The following is a 22,919-nucleotide window of genomic DNA, read 5'->3' on the forward strand; positions in this document are numbered from 1 at the left end:
CAGTCACTTGTGTACTTCTAAATAAGATGGATGGTTCACAGTAAAGTGCACAGAAAAACAAAAATATGTCGGGTTTTTTTTTGGCTGACATAACATCAAGACTAAAATATTGACCTAAAGTCCAACTAAACATTATTTTGTTGGGCTGTTCAAATCAGTAGGAGGACAGAGCATTTAGTTTTTCATCTATTCTCTTTACTGTGTGTATTCTCTGTATATTCTAGCTATCAGCCCTTTGTCAAGTGAATAGTGGGAAATGTTACCTCTCATTCTGTAGGCTGTCTTTACCCTGCTGCTCGGATTAGAGGTGTAAGTCACCATGCCTTCTTGGTGAGTTGACCCTTGATCCTTGGATGATGCACTTTTTGTCTCAGTATTAACTTGTTTATCCTAAAGTCTGTTTTGCAGAGGGTGAATATAGCTACTCCTGCTCGCTTCGGGTTTCCATTTGCTTGGAATATCACTTTGCCCTCCTTTCCATTTCTGTGTCTATAGAGGTGATGTAAATTTCTTGAGTGTGTGTCATTGGGTTTAAAGGATATTTTTAAATATCTTCAGCCAGTCTGAGTCTTTTAATTGAAGAATTCAGTCCATTTTCATTCATTATTATTGATAGATAAGGGCTTACTCCTGTCTGTTTTATCTTTGTTTGAAATACTTTTCCTTCTTTTATTCCTTCCCTGTCCATCTTTGTGGTTTGATAGTGCTTGATTCTTTTCTTGTTTTTATGTAACTGTTCTTCTCATGGTTTTTATATTCTTCCATGATGTACCTGTTTTACACTGATCTTAGCCAAAAGGCCAAGAAGTGATGGTACCTATCTCTCATTTATAGGCTTAAATATCTTTTGTAAGACTGATCAGAAAGTTATAAATCTGTTTCATTTTTTTTAAGGCTCTATTTCTCCTTCAGTTCTGAAAGACATCTCTGCTGGGTGTAGTGTTCTTGATGACTATTTTTCTTTTTCAGAACTGGAAATACACTTTTCTATTTCCTCCTGGAATACAGTTTTTGGTGCAGTTTTTTTTATTTTTATTTTTTGTTTTTTTGTTTTTTTTTTTTTTTCATTTTTCCTGGGAAATATACCTATGTACTAGAGAAACTCTTGAATGGTGTCTTTCTCTTACAAGTTTTAGAGATTTTTTTTCCTCTGAACTTTTTACAGTTTGAATATAACATGCCATGTGAAGATCTTTTCTGGTCTTTTCTATTTAGTGTTCTGAATGCCTCCTATATGTGGCTATCATGTCTCTCCCAAAGTTGGGAGAATGTTCTCCTCTGATTTCATTAAATAGTTTTCCTTTGCCATAAACTTCTTTCTCTTCACTTTTCTATTCTAAAACTGTGGATACTTGTTTGTTTAATGGTGTCATAAAGGTCTTGACTACATTCTTTATTCTTTGTTTGTCTGGGCGTGAGAGGTATCTGGGCTGTTTCAGGAGACCCGGCTTCAGTGCAGATATTTCTTTTTTCTTTTTGTTTTTTTTTTTGTTTTTTTTTTGTTTTTTTTTTTTTTTTGTTTTTTCGAGACAGGGTTTCTCTGTGTAGCTTTGCGCCTTTCCTGGAGCTCACTTGGTAGCCCAGGCTGGCCTCGAACTCACAGAGATCCGCCTGGCTCTGCCTCCCGAGTGCTGGGACCAAAGGCGTGCGCCACCAACGCCTGGCTCTTTTTTCTTTTTTCTTTTTTCTTTTTTTGAATAATCTAGTCTATTACAGGGGCTTTTAACAATCTTAATTTTAGATGATGTATTTATCTCTTTATTTCCAAGAATTTCAAAATCTCTGTCTCTTTGCTGAATTTCTAGTTTATATTTCAATTATCTTTCTAATTTCATTTTAATAGTTTATTTGTTTTCTCTTAGATTTCATTGAGCTTTTTAATAACCATTTAGAAATATTCTTTTTGGTATATTTCATCTATACAGGTATGAAATCTGTTACTAAAGAGTTTTTACTGTATGCTTTTACATACATGTTACCTTGAGTTTTCACATTTCTTATGCTCCCGCATTGAGATATTTTCTATCAGTGGGTCAGTCTGAATACAATTCTGGCTGTATTTCTAAATTGGCATCATAGTGTAGTTTCCCTATAGCTTCTTTGGCTATGATTAATGACTCTGGATGTAGCTCAGATTGAGATCGAATCAGAAACCTACTATCTTATGAGCTCCACAAAAAAGAATGGCACTTGAAGTTCCAGCAGGGATGGTGCTGATAGCCAGGGGCTGTGTGGGACTCACTGTGTATTTACTCCTGCAGTGGGAATAGTGGGCCATATCCGATAACCCAAATTTCCTCAAGCCCTGTTGGTTCTTACTGAGCTTCTAGCAAGGCCCTCTGACACTGCAGCCCCAGCAGTGGGAAAGTCCTAAAGCACTTGCCCTTCAGCCAGACAGTGGCTTGGCTCCAGATGCTGCAGCTAAAGAGTCATTGGTAGAAACCAAAGCCCTACCCCTGTGGCACTCATGCCCAGTTCTATCCTCTGTAGATTGTTGGGTCAAGCATAGGATAGGAGCTGTATAGATGAGATGGCAAATGGAAACCATAGCGTTACTCTCTGCTGGCAGGAGCACTTGTCCAGGGTCTTGTCTTGTATGATCTTGATTGGTATGAGCAACTTTCCATTTGCACCAGGGTTGGTGTGACAGATGGATCTCGGCGTTTGCTGCTGTAGGATAATGGTTGGATCTAGAGTTGCTCAAGGTCCTGCAAACCAGGTATCAGTAGAAACTACAAGATTACCGCTCCACCTTTTCTATAAAAGCTACTGTAGCATGGCACAGTGAGGATGGGACAACAGGAAACAACTGGGTGCTTGGATTTGGTCCTGCTGCTGGCATGAGTTCACGGGGAGCTAGCCAGAACCTTGGGCTCAGAACCCGGTGCTCTAATCTTCTGCTTCTCAACCGTGATGCTCCACTCCCCTTCTGTGTCACAGTAGTTGTCCCCTACAGTGCAGTCACCCACTGGCCTGGGTCAGAGTCTGCATCTTTTTGTGGGTTAACTGAGACTATTGATATTCAGAGTAATTATTGAAATGTGTGTATTGCTCCCTTTGGGGCTGGTTTTTTGTTTTGTTTGTTTTAGTTTTGTAGCATTTGGGACATTTTAGTTTTGATTAATGAGTGTCATAGCATCATTTACTTTTTCCTCCTGCATTCTGTCGTCTCTTGGGTGTGTTTATCTTTCTCTCTGACTGCAATACTTACTCCTCCCAGGGAAGTATCCTCTAAGGACTAGCTTGATGGTCATAAATTCCTGTACTCTGCTTTCACATCGATTATGATAGTTTTTCTGGGTATATTAGAGTGGATTGGCAATTTTGATCTTTCAAAGTTTGAAATACATCAGTCCAAGCCCTTGTTTTCATGGTTCAGATCGAAACATCTGCTGTTATTCTGATGGACTTGTCTGTGGCTTGACTGTTCTTTTCTACAGGTTTTCAGTGTACAGTGTTTGTTTAGTGCTTAACTATAATGTGATGCAAGGAGTTTCTTTCCGGCCCTGGCTGTCTTGTGTCTTATGTGCCTCTTGTATCTATTTCCTTCTATGATTTTACTAAAAACGTTTTCTATGACTTTTTCATGAAGTTCTCTTTCTTGTATGCCTGTAATATATAGGTTTTTGTCTTTTCCTGGAGTTTCAGGGTTCTTATGTAGTATAGTCATACATTTTTTTAAAGTTTATGATTGACTAGTCTAAATTATCAGTCCCTCTATTTTGTCTTCGTAGCCTGCTATTCTATCTTCCACATGATCCATTCTATTGGGGATGCTTTCCACTGATCACTTTATTTGCTCTATTGTGTTTTTCATTTCCATCATCATCTTAGCTTGGGCTTTCTTCATTATTTCTATCTCTTTATTAAATTATATTTTCATATTGTAGATTGACTTTACTATTTCATTCAGCTGTTTATTTTCTCTTGTAAAATATTGGAGTCCTTGGAATGTATAGTTATTCTTTTGACTTCATCTAGAATTTTGTGTAAGTTATTTTGATCAGTGTTCATTAGTATGTGGTTAATAGCTTTGGAGGAGACATGTATTCTTGGTTTGCCTGTCACTTGTGATTTTGCTCTGGAATCTGGATTATATCATTGCTTAAGATTTTCACTATTATTTTTGTTCTTTTAATTCAGATTGTCTATCTTCTTTCAGTGGATGTGTTTATAGCATCCAAGAGAGACTGGGTCCTAGTTAGTACAGTTGTGGTGACATTTTCGTCTGGTAGACTGGTGTTCCAGCCCACATGCCCTGTCTCCAGTCTGTCCCTGTGGGGTGGGCGCTTCTTTCTCAACAGCAGTCACTGCCCAGTAGTTAACCCACTCTGACTAAACAGAGTAGCATTTACTGGAAAACAGACATTTGCTCAGTACAGGTTAGTTTAGGAAGTAAAGACCCCACTGGTACCATCTGTGTTAATATGTTAGTATGAGGGAAAGTAAAGTAAAGGTGAACAATCACAGTGAGTCTAGTGATAAGTGTTGGGTTGTTCGATGGGAAGTGGGGGAGAGACATTCATAGGAGTGGGAATAATTGAGGCAGAAGAAAAAGTGGGTGGATGTGTGGGAGCTTCGATTAGCATTAGACTTTTAAAGAGAGGTAGAGATATGTGCCCAGATGTTGTAAACCAGGTCAGCCTCTGGGCTCTGGGAAAGGTGACAGTACGAGGAGTGGATATGAGAAAGAGAAAGGAAGAAAGGGAAAAAGGAAAGAGAGAAGAGAGAGAATCATTGGAAAGGAACTAGCAGTGGGGGATAGTGTTGGCCTCCTCCCATGCCCCCCTGTACTAAATAGATGAGACTTAGCTGTGGAGAGAGGGCAGCTGGGTGGAGACAGAAGGTAATGGACTCTGGGGCAGGTGAGGAATGCCTGCCCTGGGGAAGGAGAACTGGACAGAAATGTTAAGGAAATGAGATCCCTGGCCTGAATGATGGTTTTGTCTCTTCGTGGTCCCACTGCTTTTTCTCTGTGTTCCTGATCTAGCTGTGCTCCATATGCCTTTAAAGGGTGCTCTTCCTCCTCTGGGGCCCCCAGCTTTCTTTGCAAGTGGCGTTTTCTTGACTCTGTTCTGTGGGCTGTGGATAACCAAGGCCAACTCTGCCCCACTGCCGTTGATGAGGCCCAACATGGTCAGGAATGGTTGGCTGTGTGGTGCCCAAAGCACACTGATGGATAAGTTTGTGTTTAGTTCCTGCCTCTTGTGTTGGGACACTGATAGAGGCCCTCACCACAGTGGCTAGGAACCCTTCTTTGAAGTCCCTACTAGCACCCGTTTGGTAAATCTCTGGGTAGGAGTATTTGAGTCCAGTCTGCCTGGAGAGAAAGTGGCTATCCAGTTGTAGAAGAGCCTTGTTGATCAGTAGAGCTTGGACCTGGAGAAGCAGCTGATGGACTGGTGAAATGTCCTTGTTCTGTTTATTTCTTCAACTGTTATCCACTGCTTCCTCCAATGTGGCTCCTCGTCCACCATCTTCCAATGACTTTTGTTTTGTTTTAAGGAAAAATATTCTTTTTCTTTTCTCCCTCTCATCATTAAGGTGAATTTGGGCTAATTTTTATTTAGCGGATATTTATTGAGCACATACTAAGTACTTGATTTGTTTTACATTAATGTGGTCTGTGTCTGTTCCAAGTACCGTGGGAAATACACAGACATGAAAGAAGGTAATTTGGGACATACATAGTGTCAGTGCAGACAGGGAGAAAACTGCAGTACCTGCCGTGCCTCCTTCAGAGCTGTGTTCTTCATTTCCTGAACCCAGTTGTTGTTTAAAACCGAGCTCCTCAAGTCGAGAGTTAGCAAGATTTTATCATTTTATATAAACTTCCTTTTTCCAGTATCAGTTCCAGATTTGGGATATCACTTAATTCAGTACACCAGAAAACTATTTTGGCAGATGGAAATAATGTATCAGGAAGGGGTAAAAATAAAAACATGTATTAGATTGTAATTTGAACTAAAAGTTATTGCAAATCCTTTGTGAAATGAGACAAGTTTAAGTAAATATTGTAACCAAATAACTTAAGACTGAGCCTCTCTTTCCAGGTCAAGGAACTGTAAATTAGTGGTGTTTGTTCATCATTCTTTTTCCCAGTGACCCTTCACAGACTTCTCATTTTTAATAGAACTAATGGTTTCCCTGCATCCATCTAAAACTTAGAAATCATACTTGGTATATTGTCACTATCTTTTTAAGCATTTACTTTTATCCTTTTGTGAAATTATCTTGGAGAAATCAGAACTTGTAATGGCAGTTATAGAAACCCTTGAGTGCTGTCATTCTGACTCATCACAATGGAAACACCACCCTCTGCTTTCAAGGATATGCTGAATAGAGCTGTGTCCTGTAAATGCCACAAGTGAAATGAGCATAGAAAATATGCCCATGGTCAGGAGAGTTATAGAATAAATTGTGTTGATGACGGTTGGTAGGGGCAGATAGAAGCAGAGTTAGGATGGAGTTCTTGATAGAAAACAAAGGAAAATATGAATTCTTTTTGCTAAAGATAACAGTTGACATGATCTAGGGTAGAATACCCCAAATAAGGTTGGTCCAGACTGGCAGCTGAGCTGATGGGAGACAGTGGCACATTTCTCCACAGGCAGCAGGGCTCTCACAGAGTCTAATTAGCATATCCACATGAAGCTGCTAGGAAGGCTGCAGTGGTGACAGTTTTCCTGTGCAGCCGGATTTAATTCAGTATCGATTTGACACAGATCCTCTAGCAATGTTTTTCCATCATTGAGTCTACAGAATACATTTTCTTCATGGAGAATGATGGGCACAGCAGCCTGACTCCAGCTAGCTAATGAATATCTGGGGGCTTGCACAGAGGTGTTCCTTACACAACCTCAAAGTTCAGGGATGTCATTTCATGAATCACTGGCATTCTGTGACATTTAAAGAGAAATGGATCCTGGCACAATCCTACAGACAGTGTGGCAACAAGAGACACAGTTATACACAGGATCCAGGAAGTTTAATGATTTTCAAATTTCAGGCCTAAGTGTCCCATTTATTCAGGCCCCCTCAGCACTTCCTATAAGATATGCAAAGCAAATAAACAACTTCTGTGACATGAGTTCACAAGTCACATTTAAATCTATGTGTGAAATTTTAAATATGGTAATTTTTAGCCTGTTTTGTCCACATACGAACACAGACTAAGAGACCATAATGAGAAGTGAAACTAGAGCTTTGTCTACAGCTCTCATACCTGTGAGAGAACTCCTGCTGAGAGGGCTTTCTCTTTCTTTCCAGCCCAAATAAATGAAGTTCCCCCGGCTGTGCTGTGTGTGTGTGTGTGTGTGTGTGTGTGTGTGTGTCTGTCTGGTGTGTGTATGCCTGAGTGACTGACGAGTTATGGTTCAGAATTCCTACAGGAATCAAACAAAATGAGCACTTATCAAGGGACAACCACTTAGAGCTAACAGTCTTAACCACAACTTTCTTATTTATCAAATGGATAGTTTACAATGAAGAGGTTTATTTTCTTGGACAAGCTAAATTACTGTTGTTGATTCTAAATATCCCTTTATGGCAGACTAGATTCATACACATATTTGTGTTATTTTTCAATTACATCATCTTTTCTAGTTCCCTTTCCCATACTAAGAATTTATTAAAATCATAATTATGCCCAATATGTGATGCCTCAACTGAAATAAATTTACTGATAGGAAAATAAAGTATGGCCTTTTGGTTTTTTGCATTCTTTTTAAGTTAATTGTAGCATTTTAGGGTTTTAAAACTTTTCCATTGCATGTATTTGTTTTGTGTCTGTGTGAATGTATATGTGTGAACAAACACATGCCACGATGCACATGTTGAGACCAGATGACAACTTGAAAGAGTTGATTACAGGTCCCAGGTATCATGGGTAGCCAGGCTTGGCAACAGCCATCTTTATCCACTACTCATATCACCAGGCTGCCTTTGCCTGTATCTTGAGATGTTCATACAGATTTCAGATTTTAACTTTACATCTACGTGTACATGTTCAGTTTCCCCGGCACAATTCATTGAAGAAGCTTTTCTCCAATGTACGTTTTTGGCTGTTTTTTCAAAAAAAAAAAACTAGGTGGCTGTAGTTATGTGGACTTCCATCTCAGGCCTCTGTTCTATTTCACTAATGTGTGTATCTGTGCTGGTTTTGTCGTTTGTTTGGGGGGTAGGAGGAAAGGGTCTATTTTTCCTACAGTTCCATATCACACTCCATCATAAAATGGACTCAAGGCAGGAGTCTGGAGGCAGGAGCTGATTTAGATAGAAGCCATGGAGGAGTGCTGCTTACTGGCTTGTTCCCCACGGCTTGCTCTGCTTGATTTCATATAAAACCCAGGTTTGTCATATATGGCCTTCATTGTGTTGAGTATGTTCTCTTAATCCCTAGTTTCTCCAGGGAGTTAATCATAAATGTTGGATTTTGTCAGATGCCTTTTCTGCATCTGCTGATATAGGTAGGTCATCGTGATTTCTGCCTTGCCTTGTGCATTTTAACCAATGAATAGTGTCTGCTTTTAAAATTGAGTAGCTATTTTATTTCTATAAGTAAAATATGAACACATTAAGATATCTCATAATTTGGCAAAAAATTAATTTTTTAAATTAATGAGATATATGTATCAAAATCTGGTCTACAGAGCAAGATCCAAGACAGGCACCAAAACTACACAGAGAAACCCTATCTCAAAAAACCAAAAAAAATGTATGTTTACATTTTATAGACAATATAGTAAATAAAGATTTACTTCAATTACAAAAAATAATTACCTGTACTTTTAGCAAATATTTTCTTGACTTGGGTTGTGTGTTATTACATTTCAAGCTGTATCAAAACAAAAGGGGCTATGAAGATCTTTAGTTCAACAGCTTGAACATTGACTAAACTAAGTACTGATTTAATTCACTCATTACATTATAGCTGACAATTTTAATTAGTTAGAATTTCTGTTTTGTTTGATAGACTTTTACATATGAAATAGTTTATTGAGTTTTCTCTATTGGGGCAGTGGTTATAGTGTGTTTATGCAGTACATTTTAGTAATTAAATACATGTATATAATGTATAGTAATGCAATCAGGGTAATAAGAATTTCCATCCCTTCAAGCACTAATCATCTTCATATGTTGGAATTTCATATGCTTTTGGTCATTTTGAAATATATCATTGATTGTTTGAACCTATACTTACCCTTCTGTGTAACAGAGAACCCAGAACTAATTCTTCCTCCTCAGCTGCGGTTTAGTATCTCTTTACAGAACTTCTTTTGATTCACTTTCTCTAATGGCCTTCCAAGTGTCTAGTGACCAGAGCCCCATTCCATTTCTCTGTGGCACTGACTTACCAGTTTACAGAAATGAGAACATTTGATGTCTGACTCTGTCTGACTTTCTTCACTTAGCATAGTAGAGCCAGTTCTATCCATGTTACCCAAACGATGGTTTCATTCTTCATGGCTCAGTCATGCTTTATGGTGTTTATATACACACTTTCTTTACTGGCTCATCTACTCAGAACATTTAGATAGATTTCATACATTAGCTATTGTGAACAGTACTACAGTGAACATAGGAATGCATGTATATTTTTGGCACAAAGATTTTGAATATATTCCCAGTGGTAAAATCACTGTATCATTATAGTACATCTCTTTTCAGTTTTCTGAGGAATACTATATGATATTCCATAATATCTGTACTAATTTACATTCCCACCACCCTTTCTCCATATCTATATTGTCATTTGCTATTTTTGCCTTTTTGGTAACAGCCTTTCTAATTGGGATCAGATGATATTATATATTACATATATTACATATACTAGTGGTTTGTGTCATTGCCTTCTTTGAGGTAGATAGAGTCTCACTGTATAACCCAAGGTACTCTGGAACTCGCCCCTGCCTGCCTAGACCTCACCAGTGCTGAGAATACAGACATGTTCCACCACTTTCTCAGCCTTTGATTTGCTTTTCCCTGGACATTGTGAGACTGGGCATTTATTGTATAGACTATCTTTACTCTACTGGATATTCTTGATGTCTTTGTTAAAAATTATTTGACTATATAATTGTAAGTTAATTTTGAATTTTTCCATTTTGTCCTTTTATATATGTATACGGCATAATAGTGTCATACTGTTTGGTTGCAATAGTTTTGTAATTTTGAAGTCAAATATTGTGATGCCTCCTTCTCCTACCTCCTAGATTTTTATGGCTTGTCTCGGTCCTTTCTGCTTTCATGTAAATATTAGGGCTGTTTCCTATTTCTGTGGAAAAAGTCATCAGTATTTTGATGAGAATTGCATTGAACAATAGAGTGGTATGGTCAGCTGAGCAACAGTAATTTTTCTAATCTATAAACATAGTACAACATGAACACTGGATGACTTCCTCTTTTTATCCTTTTTAATGGCTATCATTGATGATTTCTAATTTTCATTTTACAGCTTCAGTTTCTTGCTTATTTGAAAATGTTTTATTTAATTTGTAACTATCATAAATGGGATTGTATTCCTGATACCGTTTTCAAAAAATGTACTGTTCATATATTTTAAAAGTACTGTTTTTGAAAAACAATTTTTCTGTCCAACTTCACTAACTTTTTTTTTAAGATTTTATTTTATTATATATGCAGCATTCTGTATGCAGGCCAGAAGAGGGCATCAGATCTCATTCTAGATGGTTGTGAGCCACCATGTGGGTGCTGGGAATTGAACTCAGGACCCTTGGAAGAACAGCCAGTGCTCTTAACCTCTAAGCCATCTCTCCAGCCCCCCAACTTCACTAACTTAATTCATCAATTCAAATAACTTTCTGACCAAGGATTTCAGTTTTTATTTATAGCATCTTGTCATCTTCAAACATGCATAAATTAACCTTGTGCTTTACAATTTAGATGACCTATATTTCTTTCCTTTGATAATTAAGCTTTTAAAAAACAGTTCTATCTTAAGAAAAGTGAAAGTGAATATCTGTCTTTTAGGATCTTGCAGGAATAGCTGTAGGTTTTTTCATCTTTAACCTTTAATGATTTGAGGTACATTCTTTTTTAGTACTAATTTCTTGGCAGTGTTATGCTTTGCTTTGCTTTGCTTTGTTTTGGAGACATGGCCTCCATATGTAGCTCTGGTTGTCCTGAAACTCAGAGATCTGCCTACCTCTGCCTCTTGAGGGCTAGGATTCTGGGATTCAAGGTATGCACCACCATGCCTCACTGACTATTTTTATTATCAAGGAATGCTCAGTCTTATCGAGTGCCTTTTCTGTATCTGCTGAGATGATCTTCCATTCTGAGGGATGTTGTATCATTAGTTGATTTGTGTATTTAGAACATTACTCCATCCTTGTGATGAATCACACTTGAGCCTGCTGTTTGACCTTTGTAAGGTGCTGCTGAATCTGCTGTGCTACTATTTTGTGGAGAACACTTGCACTTACAGTCATTAGGGGTACGTGTTTTTAGTTTTCCTTTTTTTGTGGGACCTTCGTATGGTGCTGACACTCAGGTAATGCTCGCTCCAGAAGAGTTTGGCAGTGTTCCTCTCATTTCAATTAGAGAAGTTTAAGAGGATTTGGAATAAATCATTTAAATATTTTGTGTTCAGCAACAAAGCTATCATGATCTTGAGGCTTTTTTCAGATGGAAGGTTTTAATTACTGTTTCAGTGTTACAGCTCATTATTTGTATATGTAGGTTTCCACTTCATTTCAGTTCACTTTTGATAGCAGGTATTCAGAAATTTATCCATTTCTTCTAGGCATTCCACATTTTTGCTAATAATTTCTAATAATGATTTCTCATGGTTCCTTGTATTTCTGTGTTGTGAAAACCCTTGTTTTCATCTCTGACCTTGAATCTTCCCTCTCTTTCCTGTTAATCTAGCAGGGTGTTTAGATGTCTCATTTGTCTCTTCAGAAACCACAGCTCTTTCACTCAGGATGGTGGTCAATCTGTGTGATGGTCACTCGGCATGGTGGTCACTCGGCATGGTGGTACATGTCTGTCATCTCCCCACTTTGGAGACACACAAGCCTTTCTGTACTAGCTTTAACCTTCAGGCTGTAGAGTAGGACAGAAACTTTCCACATTCCCCACTGAGTGGGTTCTGAGGGTACCAAGGATGGATTGGGCCTCTGGTAGCCAAATTACTATAGTTGCAGAATGCAGCTGTGCTTTTCTCGGCTCTGAAATGACAGTTGTAGGTGAAGCTGGGACTTGGTGTTCAGAGCACCAGTCTTGAGGTGTGGAAGAGATCTTCCCTAATACCTGCAGGTCCAGTGTTGGTAATACAAGATAGGATAGAAAGTGAATTAGGTACATTTTGGACTCACCAAAATAGGAAAGATAATGAAATTTTCTCTGAATTTGTCAAATACAAATGGACTAGACATTGTTGTTGTATTTATTGCTTGTATGTATTGTATATAGTTTTTCTTAATATTAGTTACAACTTTTTTATTTTTTATTAGACAAAAAAGGGGGAATGTGGTGATAATTTATTTGTGCTTTAATAAATAAAGCTTGCCTGGAGATCAGAGAAAAAGAATTGCCATTATAAGTAAACAAAGAAGTCAGGCAACGGTAGCACATGCCTTTTATCCTATTACTTGGCAGGCAGGAATCTGTCTAGATCTCTGTGAGTTCAAGGCCACACTGGAAACAGCCAGGTGTGGTGGCACATGCCTTAATTTCCAACACTAGTTAACCATGGAGGTCTGGAGGTCTGTACAGACAGACAGGAAATGACAGAGCTGGGCAGGAAGAGGAAGTGATGTAGCTGGATAGAGAGAGCAAATCAGATGGCAGAACAGCAAGGCATATAGGCATGGGTAGACAGGAAGTAACTTGTATTTGGAAGCTGCAGAGTTGGTGAGGTAAGGTTAGCTATGGCTTTCCCTATTTCCCTGATCTCTCAAGTTTTCACCCCTATATCTGGCTCCGTGGTTTGTTGTTTTGTTTTGTTTTTTAATCTAATAAGACCATTTAGAAATTCATCTATAGTCCAGTTCATATTGGACTTGGGCATGTAGTAGAGCATCCTCGTAGGCTGAAACTGCAAGGTGCTGAGAGGGTCCAATGAGACATCCTCTGGCCCAAAGCTGCTGGGAAGATCAGGCAAGGTGACATGAAGCAGTACCGTTGTAGAAGATTCCTTCTTTGGAACAAAAAAGCCACTCAGACCAGCCAGCTCCCCAGACTGGACTTAAAGCCTCTAAAAACTGTAGACTTCTGTGCTGGGGCCACAGGTCTGATGCTGAGTATGAGGGCTGCAGTTTCCTCCATACCCTTCCTTAGCAGGAAGCGTCCCCACTAGGCAGGTGGTGGTTATGGTTGGCGTTGTTTCTGACTCAGGGCTGTGTAGAGCTGCGCCGCATCCTAGCTGGCTTCCAGTTCTCCCTCCCTCTCCTCAAAGTACAGACTTCCCCTCATGCCACACCAAGCCCTCTGTTTTACCATCCTGGCTACACTTTGTCTAGTTTTTCTTCGAAAAATACCATATTTGTTTATTCTCAATTTGTGGTTCAGAGATTAAATGAATTGTAAAATTAGTTTACCTCTTAGGTTCTTTTTATCTTCAATGAGAAAATATGAAACATAAGGGCCAATTTAGCTTTACTGAAAGGAAGCTTTCAGATATGTCAGCTCATATTCCATAATATGCCTTGTTATGTGACAAACTCAAGGTACAGCAACATGTTCTCTGGTTTTAGGGTGGGTGTGATATGTATAGCCTTGCTGAACTCATTAAAATCAAAGTGCCTTCACATATTTGAAAGAAGTTAGGAATACAGCTAAATACATGATAGACTATGATGCTTCTGTACCCAGTGTCCTCGAGAGAATTGTCTGGCTTTTTTTATAGTGCATTCAAATAATCAATTAGTTATTAAAAACAGCTGAGGATCCTTCCTTTCTAGTGTTCTCTGCTGAAACCTTGAGTTGATTTCCACTTCAGATGTCCTGGTTATATGCAGCTATAAATGATTGGTTGACTGATATTAAGTAAACATTGTGTCCTATTTCACTTTCCATTGCCATAATAAACACAATGACCAAAAGTGACGTGAGGAAAACAGGGTTTATTTCAGCTTACAGTTCATCATCAAGGGAAGTCAGCTTAAGAACTGGAGGCAGGAGCGAAAGCAGAGGCCATGAAGGAATGCTGCTTACTGGCTTGCTCCCCATGGCTTACTCAGTCTGCTTTCTTATAGAACCAAGGACCACCAACCCGGGGGTAAGACTCCCCACAATGGGATGAGACCTTGCACATCTATCTTTAATCAAGAGATGCCCGAGACTTGCCTAGAGACCAGTCTGACAGAAGCATTTTCAACTGAAGTTCCCTCTTCCAAGATGACAAAAAACTAGCCAGCAAATGTTTCTTCAGAAATTAATCATAAGAATAATGCAAGCCCTTTATTGACCTCACTCACCACCTTGTTCTTGGTGTGGGCATAAGAATGAATAGGCAGAACTACAGACTTTCTCCTCATGCATATACCAAGGCTTCTAATCAGAGACTGTTTTGACCAGGTATTTGATAGTCTTTAGTTACATAGTGAGCAAAGTGATGAAAAATATTCTGAGTAGCAAGGAACAGCCTAACAAATGTGTTGTTTTGCTAAGCACTTCAAAGAGTAAGAAAAGAGTGAGCGAGTGGACTAGTGAGGTCAGGAAGTAGCGCCTGGGAGGAGTCAGAAGCTCCGCCCCCAGAGGTTGAGTGGAGTCACTCCACCCTTTTCATCCTCTTCATTTCCACTCAGGAAATGAATCAGGTTCTGGGTTTATTTGAAAAATCATTTCCAGAAACTCCTACACAAGTAAGCAAGTAAAAGTAGCACCCCACCCCACCCACAATGTCACCTTGCCCTTGTCTTTGCCTCAGAAATCACTGACACTAAAGTTGTTCATTTACTAAAACCTCCATCTCTTCCATCCTCACTGAAAACAACTTTAGCCGGGTAGGGTATCACCCAGAACCTTGGTTTTAGATACTAAGTTTTCACTGCTCTGTTTGTGTGTGTCCTGCTTATGAGGAGGCCTGCCTGATCACCCTGAGTCTTTTTAATCAAAACCTCAAATAACATAGAGTACTAAACAAGTTTCTCACTTTTGTTCATGGAAGGAAGCAGGAATTGGGAGTGTATTCCTGCTTATCAGAAATAAAGTCACAGTACACTAGAGTTAAAATAAATAATAGTGTCATTTAGTCTTTTTTTTCTTCTATTATTCATGATAAAACTGAGGCCCAAAGGATGAAATATCCCCAAGCTGATACTGTAAGTCAAAGAGAAAATTACTGTCTTTGAAGAAATTTAGCTCACACTCAGTTTTTATAGAGCACATCTGTGAAATTTTTAGCATGAAATCTTCAATCACTGAAAAGAATTCTGTCTCTCCTCTCCGTATTTCATACTCACGTACATTATCTCTCTTCTATTTAGGGGAACAAAGCCTCTCCAGTGTGACAAACGCATTCTGCAGCCTCCAGAGCAGAACAGCTATTTCAAACTCTGTTGCAGATGCTGTTTCTGAATCTTAGAAACAGTAACCTCTATTGCTCTAAAAATAAGAAAGATAAACTTAAAAAGTGCTACTGGAGCAATATATAGATTTCAGTGTAAAGAAAAATATCTTTGTAGATGATGGGGCTTTCTAGAGTGATTTTTTTAAGTGGCTTTTCTCTGAAAGTTTGAACATAATAGTTTATGTCTGTAGCTTTTGCAAAAGGCTGTCCTTCATACATGCACTTGAAATACATGTCCTTCATACAAGCACTTGAAATACGTCCTTCATATATGCACTTGAAATAATGTCATTCATACATGCACTTGAAATACATGTCCTTCATACATGCACTTGAAATAATGTCCTTCGTACATGCACTTGAAATACTGAGCACTTTGGAGGCTACTTAGTAATACATTGAGAAAAATAAAAATTGAATTTTTTCTAAAAACAACTCTGTTTCTTCTAATAGTAGAACATTTAAGGCTGTCTCAGCAGTATAGAGCTGACTGCCAAAAATCAGTATTTTTGCCAATTTTTGTTTGTTTTTAATTAGTTCACCTTTTCTTATTAATTTAGCTATAGTTCTATGTTGATACCTTATATGACCATCCAGCTGTGACTTCTCACAAATTTCTGTTTCCATCTTTAGCTATAGTCTTAATATTTTCAGTGTGGTATACTCTGAGAAGCTCAGTTTCACATGTCTAAATCTGAATTTACCCTTTTCTTATTTGCTGTCTGTAACTATCTTTTCCCAAGCCTCATGTTTAAAACTTTAGGACTAAATGTGTTCATCATATTTCCCCCGACCTGCTTTATGTTTCATCGCAGATGTCTTCCTTTACTTTTTCATTAATTCACCTGGTTTTCCTTGGTAGCTACTCTGTCTCCACTTTCTGGTAGTTGATGAGATGCAAATACCAAGTGTGCAGACTCATCTGAGAGAGCTCCTACTCTGTTCTGAGAACTCTGTGTTAGTGAGTCACAGCAGGGATTTGAGCCCCAGACACTTGTGAATTGAACTTGGCGGGTAACTATTACAAATAAGACCCTCACTAAAATTCCTATTTCATTCATACCAGCCTTGAAATGGGGTGGAGGTAGAAAGTTTTTTAAAAAGATTTCTTTTATTAACTAATTTTTATTTTTGAAATTATAATGTAGTTTCACCCTTTCCCCTCTCCTGCCCTCCCTCCGGCTCCTCCCATGTACTCCCTTTGCTCTCTATCAAGTCTATGGCCTCTTTTTCTTTAACTGTGTTACACACACATATGTAAAGGAATTCAGCGGCAGAGCTCCTAAAGGTAGAACTAATGCATTAGAAGTAGAAGCCCAGGCCTTTCCCCAAGTGTCAGAATGCTGTGCTTACAAACAACAAAATATGTGTCTTGTTACCTCATTTAGATGTTTGGTACTTGGTGGGAATTACTATAAATCCATTCAGGGAGCCATTTCAAAGGTCTGGAATACTACAGGATTTTTACTAGTAATCTGCCAAATAAATTCTGACTCTGGATAAACAAATCAATATGATTTGTTAAATTCTCAGATAGATATACATGTTGAATTTTCACTATCTAGGTTTGCTATCTCCTGGATATGGTAACATGCATCTGATCTCAGCACTTAAAAGGCTGAAACAGGAGGATCACAAGTTCAAGGTCAATCCAAGCAACATAGCCATAGCATGTTACAAAATAAAGAAAAGGGCTGAGAAAATACCTGGTCCATAAAGTGGCTGTTGTGCAGGACTGAGATTCAATCCCCAGGATGCACATGAAAGAGCCAGGCATGGTGGTGTACCCTTGTCATCCCAGCTCTGAGCTGGTGGAAACCGATGGATTCCCTAGAACTCACTAGCCAGCCAGCCTCACATACTCAGCTATCTCCAGAGCAGTGAAACTGTTTTAGAAAACAAGGTGAATGGCTCCTAAGGAGTGACACCCGAGGGTGGCCTCTGGATGCCACACTCACACACATGTACCCTCATATGCACACACACCTGCACACAAATATGAACCCACATACACATTTACACCCCTACATTCATGCACTCAAATGCATATACACACAAATTTATCAAAGAGATAAAGTTTTACTTGTTAAGAATTCAAATCTAAAAGGACCAAATAATAAATAATTCTGTGTCCTTAAGTTTCATATACTGTTAAACAGAACGAAAAAAAAAAAACTTTCCTGGGATAAAACGTGAGCTTGATATGAGTTTTTATCTAAAGGTTCTTGGGCTAAAATGATGAATTAGTCAGCATGCAGAGCCGTTCTGTAGTTGTTTTAAATTTCTGTCCACTGGCTATAGCAAAGGCCTGTGAGCTGGAAACACTGATGTATGTGCTATTGGTGCAGCAAGACAGAGGTGGTGCAGGGGGAGCTTTGTTATTCCTCTTAGTATAAATGTTATAATAAATACTAAAATTGCTTAGGAAACTAATAACGACTGGAAGGTGTATTCTATAATAATAACATCATTGTTCTCTTCTTAGAGAAGTGTAATTTAGCCTAAGAGCTTAGTTTATTTAACTCCTAAAATTAGTCTGCAGAGACAGTTGTATATCATACTAAAATTCTTTTGTACATCCAGAGAAGGCTGGGAAGTCATGATTTGTTGGTGACTCCTCTCCTGCTCTTAAGACTGTGCAGTGTGCAGCAGCGCTCTCTCCCAGTGACCTCCCTCACATTCATTCGATTAGGACCGTGCTGGACAGAACACTCCTATAGAACTTTCTTCCCCAGCCTGCGAACACCCTTCACTAAGACCAAGTGAATGTCCTTCCACCCAAAATGTCCCATTCATCGCTAAGTGTCTGCAGGCGGAGTTAGGCCAATCCGAGCTCTTGAGTTCATCTCCAAAGATGTACACAGCTTCATACGGAGACCTCGAGAAACACCTGCAAACATTGCCATCCAACAAAAAAGGATAGGGAGACTCTGGTGTGTTGCTGCTGATAATTTCAAAATGTTGAAGTACCTTTAATACTTAATATTAAAAAATTGACATTCTTAATGCCTATTTTTATTAAAAGTCATAAACCCAAAAAGCTTAGCAGTTTTCATTTCTGTTTAAAAGTTAATGAAGGAAGTAAATAAGTGTTTACCACTACAGAATCGGGGACCCAGTCAGAGGAACTCTCGAGATGAAAGCTGACATCAAACTCCACTTGAACACATTTTTTTTCAAAAGAAATTTGTCTAGTGAATGATTTATGTGGTGTAGTTCTTTTCCTAGAAATACTAAATTGCAGATTCCAAGTAGAATCAAAGAATGAAACTAAGAAAATGAGATAATAATTAGGCCCAATTTTGATAATGATTAAGCATATAAATAATTTCTCTTTGGATCTCTATACTTTTAATCAAGTAAATTCTGAAAGCTATTTGTTTTGTTGTTTGTTTGTTTATTGTTTACTGGAAATGGAACCTAGGGCCTCATCCATGCAGGGCAAACACTTTTCCACTGTGGTACATTCCCAACCCTTGAAAGCTCCTACATTCTCAAGTTATATCACATAAGTTTTCAAAAGCAGTGCTGATACTCTATTAATTTTTTGTTGGGTTGGATTTATTGCACTGCTTATTGTGGGGGCAGGGAGGGAATAATTCTTCTCTCTACTAAATAACACAGAGAATGGCTGCTAATATCAATTAGCTATGTACCATATAATGGGGATAAAGGTGATGCCAGTGTCCTAATTTGACAGTCTGATGTCTTTTTAGTAGGGAGCCCATAGGTTGCCAAAATGAGTTTGAGTCCTCTTTTCCTTGGGCTATACTAAACTAAAATGCCTATAGTTTGTCTCTATAAAATTGTCAATATTTTTGTTCCTTGTACTTTTTTGTTTTTCAGTCAAGAGAATCCATCACTTTAAATGACCTAAAGTCAGAAGTATCACCCCGGATTTCAGCAGAGGACTTGATTGATTTGTGTGAGCTCACGGTGACAGGCCACTTCAAGACCCCCACCAAGAAAACAAAGTCTAGTAAGCCAAAACTCCTGGTGGTCGACATCCGAAACAGTGAAGAGTATCCTTGCCTAGTGGTTTGGAAGGGTGGGTTTGCCCTACTCCAGTTTCTTCTTCTCCTTATGCAGGGTGTGTGGAGAGAGCAGTGAACATTTCTGGGATGCCTGTGGACTTGAATAGCTGAGTAACTCAAACTGCATGCAATGGCCTTGCACATTAATACACCAAAGTTACAAAGATGTTTTCAAACATTAGAATATGTATGTGCATGCACATGCGAGTGTGTGTGTGTGTGTGTGTGTGTGTGTGTGTGTGTGTGCGCACGCGCACACATTTGTTTCTCTGATATACATTGTGGTTCTAGATATCATTTGAGTTCTTCTTTTAAAAAGCAAAGATTAAGACTGACTTTTTTTTTTTTTTTTTACAATACTATTCAGTTCTACATATCAGCCACAGATTCCCTTGTTCTCCCCGCTCCCGCCCCTCTCCCCTTCCCCCAGCCCACCTCCCATTCCCACCTCCTCCAGGGCAAAGCCTCCCCTGAGGACTGAGATCGACCTGGTAGACTCAGTCCAGGCAGGTCCAGTCCCCTCCTCCCAGGCCGAGCCAAGCGACCCTGCATAAGACCCAGGTTTCAAACAGCCAACTCATGCAATGAGCACAGGACCCAGTCCCACTGCCTGGATGCCTCCCACGCAGATCAAGCCAATCAACTGTCTCACCCATTCAGAGGACCTGATCCAGTTGGAGGCTCCTCAGCCATTGGTTCATAGTTCGTGTGTTTCCATTCGTTTGGCTATTTGTCCCTGTGTTTATCCAACCTTGGTCTCAATAATTCTCGCTCATATAAACCCTCCTCTTTCTCACTAATTGGACTCCCAGAGCTCCACCCGGGGCCTAGCTGTGGATCTCTGCATCCAGATCCCTCATTCATTGGATGGGGTTTCTAGCATGACAATTAGGGTGTTTGGCCATCCCATCACCAGAGTAGGTCAGTCCTGGCTGTCTCTCCACCATTGCCAGCAGTCTATTGTGGGGGTGTCTGTGGATTTCTGTGGGCCTCTCTAGCACTTTGCTTCTTCTTATTCTCATGTGGTTTTCATTTACTGTGGTCTCTTATTCCTTGTTCTCCCTCTCTGTTCTTGATCCAGCTGGGATCTCCCGCTCCCCCAAGCTCTCTTTCCCTCGAACTTCACCCTTCATTACCCCCACTCATGTCCAGGCTGTTCATGTAGATCTCATCCATTTCTCCGTCATTGGGCGATCCCCGTGTCTTTCTTGGGGTCCTGTTTTCCAGGTAGCCTCCCTGGTGATGTGAGTAGCAGTCCAATCATCCTTGTTCTACATCTAGTACCCTCCTATGAGGATACACACCATGTCTGACTGTCTTAAGAAGCTCTCTACCACTGATCTACATATGTAGCCCCCACACTTTTTCTTTTAATATTTATTTGTTTTCCTTTTGTGTATATGAGTGTTTAGGTTAGAATTTGAGCAAAGACAAAGTGTGTGTATGTATATATATATATATATATATATATATATATATATATATATATATATATTTTGCCTACCTCAGAACCATAGGGGCCAGATCTCAACACTGAACTCATATTTACTAAAATGGCAAAAGCATTGGCTTAGAGAGCACATGTGCTTAAATGGAATAGAACATGTTTTTTAGAAAGATTTTACTATTAAATATAACTTACTCAGTGATTTTGGCATTAGGATGTGAGCCATTATGAATAGGAACCATTCACCTTTCTCCATATGTTTTCATCTTGTCAGAATTCCATGATACATACATTGATTTTTCTCCAGTGTCTAGATAAATGGCTGTCTTACCTTCTTATAAAAAAATGCTGGGGGCCAAAGCCAGGACAGTGACTGTCCTATGTTGTTGCTCTTTACCACTGATCTATGTATGTAACCCTCATACTTTTATTTTTAATATTTATTTTCATTCTGTGTGTATGAGCATTTTGCCCAAATATATGCAAGTGAAACTAGAGTTACAGATACTTGTGAGCTGCCATGTAGGTTCAGGGAACCGAACCTGGGTCTACTGGAAGAGTGCTCAAGATCAAAGCTTAACTATCATTTATTTGTATGCTCACAGAGACAAGAGATACTGGATTTCTTAGATCTGGAGTTAAAAGCAGTTATGAGTGGCACAGTGTGGATTCTGGGAACCAAACAGGTTTTCTGAAAGAGCGGTTTAGGCTCTTAACTGCTGAGCCATCTCTCTCCCCCTTGTGAGTTATTTTTAATACCTTTTTGAAAGATTGCTTTAAAACAAAAATTTTGTTTTGGTTTTAATGGAACAGGGTCTTACCGTATAGCCACATATAGCTTAACAGAAGCTTAACAGAGCAATCACTTCTTAAACAGAATTTTTCTTTTAAAAAAGTGTATGAGCCGGGCGGTGGTGGCGCACAGCCGGGCGGTGGTGGCGCACGCCTTTAATCCCAGCACTCGGGAGGCAGAGCCAGGTGGATCTCTGTGAGTTCGAGGCCAGCCTGGACTACCAAGTGAGTCCCAGGAGAGGCACAAAGCTACACAGAGGAACCCTGTCTCGAAAAACCAAAAAAAAATAAAAAATAAAATAAAAAAGTGTATGAAATGTAAATTAAATGTAAATGAAGAATTTTATAACTTTAAATTTTCACAGTTTTAGCATGTAGGTATAAAACAATAAATGAAGGACTGCCTACTGATAAAGGCTTACATGCCAAAATCTGCATATTTTCATGTGTATATTTTCAGTCTCGTTTTTTAAATGAATCTCAGACCATGCTTTCCCAGAATTTAAAAAGCAGTATGAAAAATTCTAGGTGACTTACAGTACAATTTGAAAGCTCACAGTTTCAAACATAATTTAGTTTATTGTTTTATTTCATTTTTTTTCAACAGACTCTCACTTGACTATCCTGGAACTCACTGTGTAGACCAGGCTAGCCTTGACTCACAGAGAGTGCTGGGAGGAAAAGCACGTGGCACCACATCTGGCCCAACTCAATATTTTTTCAAAATGTTCCTTTTTATTTTCTCCAAGCTATAGGAACCCTGTGTTAAGAGAAAGTAAAAACATGATGTGCCTAGTTTTTTAAGGCTTCTGAGTTATGGTAAGCTCCTTAGGAGAGTGGGTGTGTAGATTCTCAAACAAGGAGTAAATTCCAGTTGACTTGCAGTGGTCCCCGTTTCCAGAAGTTCTGATCTGATGCTTCAAGAATTTGAAATCATTTTACTCTCTTTTAACATTTTATTTCGTATTTTGACTGAGGCTTTAATTAAAATCATTGTCTCTTAAACCAACAGAAAGGCTGGGTACGTGGCTTAATAAAATGCTTGGTACACAAGTCTGAGGATGCGTTTGGATCCTGGAACCAGATAAAAGCTGAGAGTGTGGCTGTG

General features: G+C 39.0%; 1 protein-coding gene across 4 annotated transcripts in view; it reads left to right on the plus strand.

Moving 5' to 3' along the window:
* The window catches only part of Tbck (TBC1 domain containing kinase), a 166,016-nt gene that overhangs the window by 108,881 nt on the left and 34,216 nt on the right, over positions 1 to 22,919 (plus strand). For all 4 annotated transcript variants that reach the window (XM_042279946.2, XM_042279947.2, XM_076575001.1 and 1 more), the window contains exon 24: positions 19,385 to 19,560. In XM_042279946.2, the coding sequence (XP_042135880.1) occupies positions 19,385 to 19,560 (176 nt within the window). The remainder of the gene's footprint in view (positions 1 to 19,384; positions 19,561 to 22,919) is intronic.

The sequence above is a fragment of the Peromyscus maniculatus genome, chromosome 6 (genome assembly GCF_049852395.1).
Source record: "Peromyscus maniculatus bairdii isolate BWxNUB_F1_BW_parent chromosome 6, HU_Pman_BW_mat_3.1, whole genome shotgun sequence".
NCBI lineage: Eukaryota > Metazoa > Chordata > Mammalia > Rodentia > Cricetidae > Peromyscus > Peromyscus maniculatus.